This window comes from Zeus faber (assembly GCF_960531495.2).
Source record: "Zeus faber genome assembly, chromosome: 22".
NCBI lineage: Eukaryota > Metazoa > Chordata > Actinopteri > Zeiformes > Zeidae > Zeus > Zeus faber.
The window spans coordinates 2,816,334-2,821,002 of record NC_137209.1 but is presented as its reverse complement, the minus strand read 5'-3'; the positions used below and the strand labels follow the sequence as shown (position 1 = coordinate 2,821,002).

Sequence of the window (4,669 nt, the reverse complement as noted above, 5' to 3'; positions counted from 1 at the left end):
GAGGCACTGTTTGTGACAAGCAGGAAACATTAAATACAATTTGGATGGTCAACAGCTTGTCATTTGAAGGTCTAAGAAAAAACAAAAACAAGTTGCCTATAGGCCTAAGGCACTGTAGAGACATAAACGTGGACCTGTTTGTCTTTTCATTGTCGGAATCAAAGAAAGGAGAAATATTTACATAAACATACAATCAAATGACAATTTGTTTACACAATCAGAGCATACAGTCACACAAAAAAAACAAAAACAAGAGGAACCAAGACCCAAATCGGCGCTCTTCAGCAGCTGGGCACAACCTTTTCCTTCGGGCTCTTTGCGGTCTTTGCGGTTGCTAGCAGTGACCCCTAGTGCACCAAGTATTCCTATATACATAGACAACAGGAATGCATCGAGAATCAAAGTGTGTCCACTCGGGAAAAAAATCCTAAATCAGTTTTACTTGTCAATCTGTACATCAATTTCATGCATGCAATTTCTATGCAACTATGAGAGTTTGCCCGTGTATAACAAAGTGTCCCCGTTATGCCCAGGCGCCAGTTTTGCCTGGAGATTAAACAAGGAGAGGTAGACAGGTCCCGATCTAGGGTCGAGAGCCTTCTTTCTCTCCTCTCCTCCTGTGATAAGTGGAATCTGACTCCGCAGACTGTGCTGTGACACTGCTGTGGTGCACAAAGCAGACACCTACACTTTTTTAGCATTCAACTAAGTATTGATAACACGCTTAATATTTTACAAATTATATATAAATAGGTTTTTTATTTGATTAACTTTGTTGCTGATACTCGAAAATTAACTAAATGGGTATTATTTATATTAAAAATAAATTATGAAATAGAAAAAGCAAAACGACAGTGGGGGCAGTGGGCAAGTAATATAATCGGTGTATGCCCGAACACCGTGTAACACTGGTAACACTGATAACCGTGGGAACACTACAAAGTCATATAATAATAACCTTTATATAGCACCTTTCATACAACTCAAAGTGCTTTACATTAAAAGAAGGCCATAAAATAGTGACAACAAAAGCAACGCAAACAAGCTAAACGCATTGACAAAGTAGAATAATTTAAAAAATTTAAATAATTGAAAACAGGGTAAGAATAAGCTAAAAAAAAAAATAGATATACAAAAAATGCATTTAATAAACAGGGTGAATATCATTTTCAGATTTGGAGTCATCAATTGCGACCATAAAGGATTACAGTTGTTCCTCAGCAAGAGAGATTTTACTTTCTGAGAGATCTTACTTTTCTGACCAGCATTGTCTCCCTTCATAATTACTGTAGAAATGTCAGTGTGGTACCTTCACTTTTACAAGAGTATTTTTTGTGCTCTTATTAATACGTTTGCTTTGGCATAGAGGAATATTTCCTGAATATTTCCTGTACTCTGCTAGGATTTAAATTGAAAAAAGGAACACACTGTCCTACATGGGGGAGTTCCTCTTTCCATATTAACCCAGTGATTCCACTGTGTCTCAGCGAGTCATGTGAAGTACCAGGATGACAAAACAGCCGATGAAATATCATATAGTACGCAAGCACTACACACTACTCTGGCATGTCACAAGGACAACTGTAGACAATTGGAATTATTACCCCCCCACCCGTGCTTCTATGCATCAAACCAAGGCGCACAAAAAAAGTGTAGAACATGTGGCTGTTAAATAACGAGCCAGAGCCATTACCTTACGGTTATTGAGCTTGATCTGGCAGAAGGAAAAGGCCCCCACTAGCACATAGATGCCAGCCGCTATGAAACAGTTGTAGCCGACTTGATTGTAGAGAGTGAAGATGTTCTGTGGAGGGTTCTTGCTGAAATTGGAAGGTAGAATTATTATAACTAAATCATTTACGTATCCCGAGTTTAAGTTTTCGTCCATAGGTCACCTGACATCTACAGGCTGCTGTCAAATAGCTGCCTTTTGTCGGAAGTCCCCAAGGTAAGAACTCAGTTTGGCAAAAACAAAATTAATCGTATTGACCATACGTTAACTATATCTATAATGTATTATAGAAAACGGACCCTGAATGGCCATTAAGCTGATGTTGGTAATTGGTTCTCCTCCTGAGATTTCCACTTCATTCAAGGTGTTACTATTGTTTTATATTGTATTGCCTTCCTTTTTACATGTTGTGTTTCTTTGTATTTGGTTACATTGTCTTGTTGCATTCTTGGCCAGGTCTCTCTTATAAAAGAGGTTTTTAATAGAATATCTCTTTGTTGTCATTGTACAAGTAGGACACAAAAGAAATAAACAAAGGGGAAGAGACGACTATACTGCGCATGTCTGCTGCGGCTGCCAGAGTTTTGCGCTGCAGTGAGGGAGCCAGTAGATGCTGTTTTCTCTGGAATATCATTTTTAAATGGCTTAAAAAAAAAACCAGTGGATTGATGTAAAAGTTTATTTATTTATTTATTTATTGAGTGCATGGAAGCTGTTTGGTGCATTTAGCGTGGATGCTGATGGTGGATTTGGACATTGTGGTCTCGTGTGGTGCAGTTGGTCAGGTGATAAAGTTGCAGTTCCAGGTTATTTCATACATAATAATAGCTTAAAATACTAATAATTAATAACGATAAGAGGGCTTCTCCTTGTGAGAACAAGTTAAAGTACAAAGAAATTGTTGAATACCGAATTTTTCCAAATCTGTGTGGTGCACTCTTCATTAATGAGGCCCAATAAATCAATTACATTATTTACAAAAATGCTGAACATGGATGTCCGGATATCAATGAAATCAGCCATTTACAGAATCACCACAATTCACACGGTGTTTATAGAGGGGGAAGGAACCTCAGTTGTGCAATATGGATGACTTTGTGCGATATGGTGTACAATCAGTGGTGCCAGGAGAAGTGGGTATACTATTCATTTTTACCAAAATGTTTTTTTTTTTTTGTTTTTTTTTAAGTGGCTGTCGACCAAAGGATAAACACCCTGTGTAAATAGTTTATCAAAAAAATGGCCCGGTAATATTTGAAAAGTGCCGCTTGACTAGTGGCAAATTATTATTGGGTAAGACAACTACATCATTGGCCACTGTTTCTGTGAAGATATCTCCTTAGTGGGTGTTAAGGGAACATTTCCATTTATTCACATGTGATTGGATTAGCCACTCCTGGGCTTGGACTGTCTGTCATGGTTTGCCACTACTGAATGATGAGCATCAGAGGGGATTTAGAAGTATACCTACTTATTTTTTCAGTCGGCATTGCGTACACACGCAATGCGGCCTGCGGGTACCCTGCACTACATCAATACATCTGCAATACATCTATAATAAAACTATTAACTATCAACGCAGGTTGTGAAAAGCAGCCGGCTTTCAACTCACTCCTCCTTCATGTCCGCTTCTGTGAGGGGTACATCCTCAATCAGCACGGCCGAGTGGGTTCTGAAGAATATCCCCAACATGGCCTGAGAACGAAAAATACAGAAGAATATAACACTTAGAATTTGGCGACGACAAGCTTGTTTGAAAAAAGGTGAAACCATCTGTAGCTAAACTTGCTGGGCTTACTTACCAACATGATTACTCCCCAAATGCTGATTACAATCCCACAGGTCGCCAGCTTTGGACCGCAGATCAAACACGCCATCGTCCCGGCGCTTGTACAAAAAAAACCTCGGGTGGAATAATAACCGCAAGATGCAGTTGTGAAAGTAATAGAAAAAGGATCGAAGAACAAAAAACATCTGTCGTTACTCGCGACTTGCTCGAGCTGGCTCGGTCCAACTTGTCGGTCACATGACGCTGAGTCAGGTGACTGGCAACTCAAACCGGAAGTGACGTTGCCGTAAAGCAACAATAAAGTTATGATATGAAGTTTAATTTCAATAACGCATTGCAAAGGACTTTTACATAACCCACAGAAACAGACAAAGGTAAAAAATTACCGGAGACGCCAAGGAAAAAAAGTCTGTCATGTTATGTGAAGATACTTTTATATAGCCTACATTTCTCATTATAGTTTCATTATTAGTAAATTTACATGAGTATTATATGTCCATGGAATCCAGCTTGTAAAATCATCAAATTAATAAGAAACAAATGATCCTTTAAGTAGTATCTCATTACATGGCTGTGCAATCGAAAGAGAAGGCAAAAAAAAATAAAAAATAAAAACATCCAACTGAAGAATGTGACTATTGTATCGTCATCCTGACACGGTGGAAGGTGTACCCTTTTTCCCCCACATCACACACCCAGAGGTTTCGGAGAATATCCGCTATTTTCTGCAAAATAATGGAAAGCGTGATAACAAAGAGAATTACATACAAGGGTGCTGACAGTTACACATAAATGTGTTTTTGTTCACTGGAAGGTGCTGTTGACAAGCCATATATGATGTGGCAAGGGGGACTTTTAAATGAGGTTAGATTTGTTGGGAATTGGAGGAGAAGCATTCTATTGGATTAAAGACTTTCTTGGTGGGACAACTATGCAAGTTAAGATAGATAATGATAATGTATCTGGCAGGCATAGAGTGGATCGTAGGCCTCTGCAAGGGAGTGTAATCAGTCCTCTGTTATGCAGTATTATGATAAATGATGTCTTTACAAAGATGAATTCTAATCTCTTGCAGATGATGGGGCCTATAGTGGAAAAGAGATAGGAGTATTGAGAAAGGTGAGCTTTGAAGTGTGTATTTCAATTTT

The 4,669-nt window shown here is 38.7% G+C and overlaps 1 protein-coding gene across 1 annotated transcript; it reads right to left on the bottom strand.

The window, feature by feature from the left end:
- Positions 1-211: 211 nt before the first annotated feature.
- On the bottom strand, positions 212-3,747 carry LOC307247483 (ribonuclease kappa-A-like). The gene is made up of 4 exons (XM_080023636.1): positions 3,535-3,747; positions 3,345-3,427; positions 1,694-1,820; positions 212-365 (listed from the first exon to the last, which is right to left on the bottom strand). Exons 1-4 carry the CDS (start codon positions 3,607-3,609, stop codon positions 348-350), a joined length of 303 nt encoding a protein of 100 aa, XP_079879762.1. The 5' UTR covers positions 3,610-3,747; the 3' UTR covers positions 212-347.
- Positions 3,748-4,669: the final 922 nt, after the last annotated feature.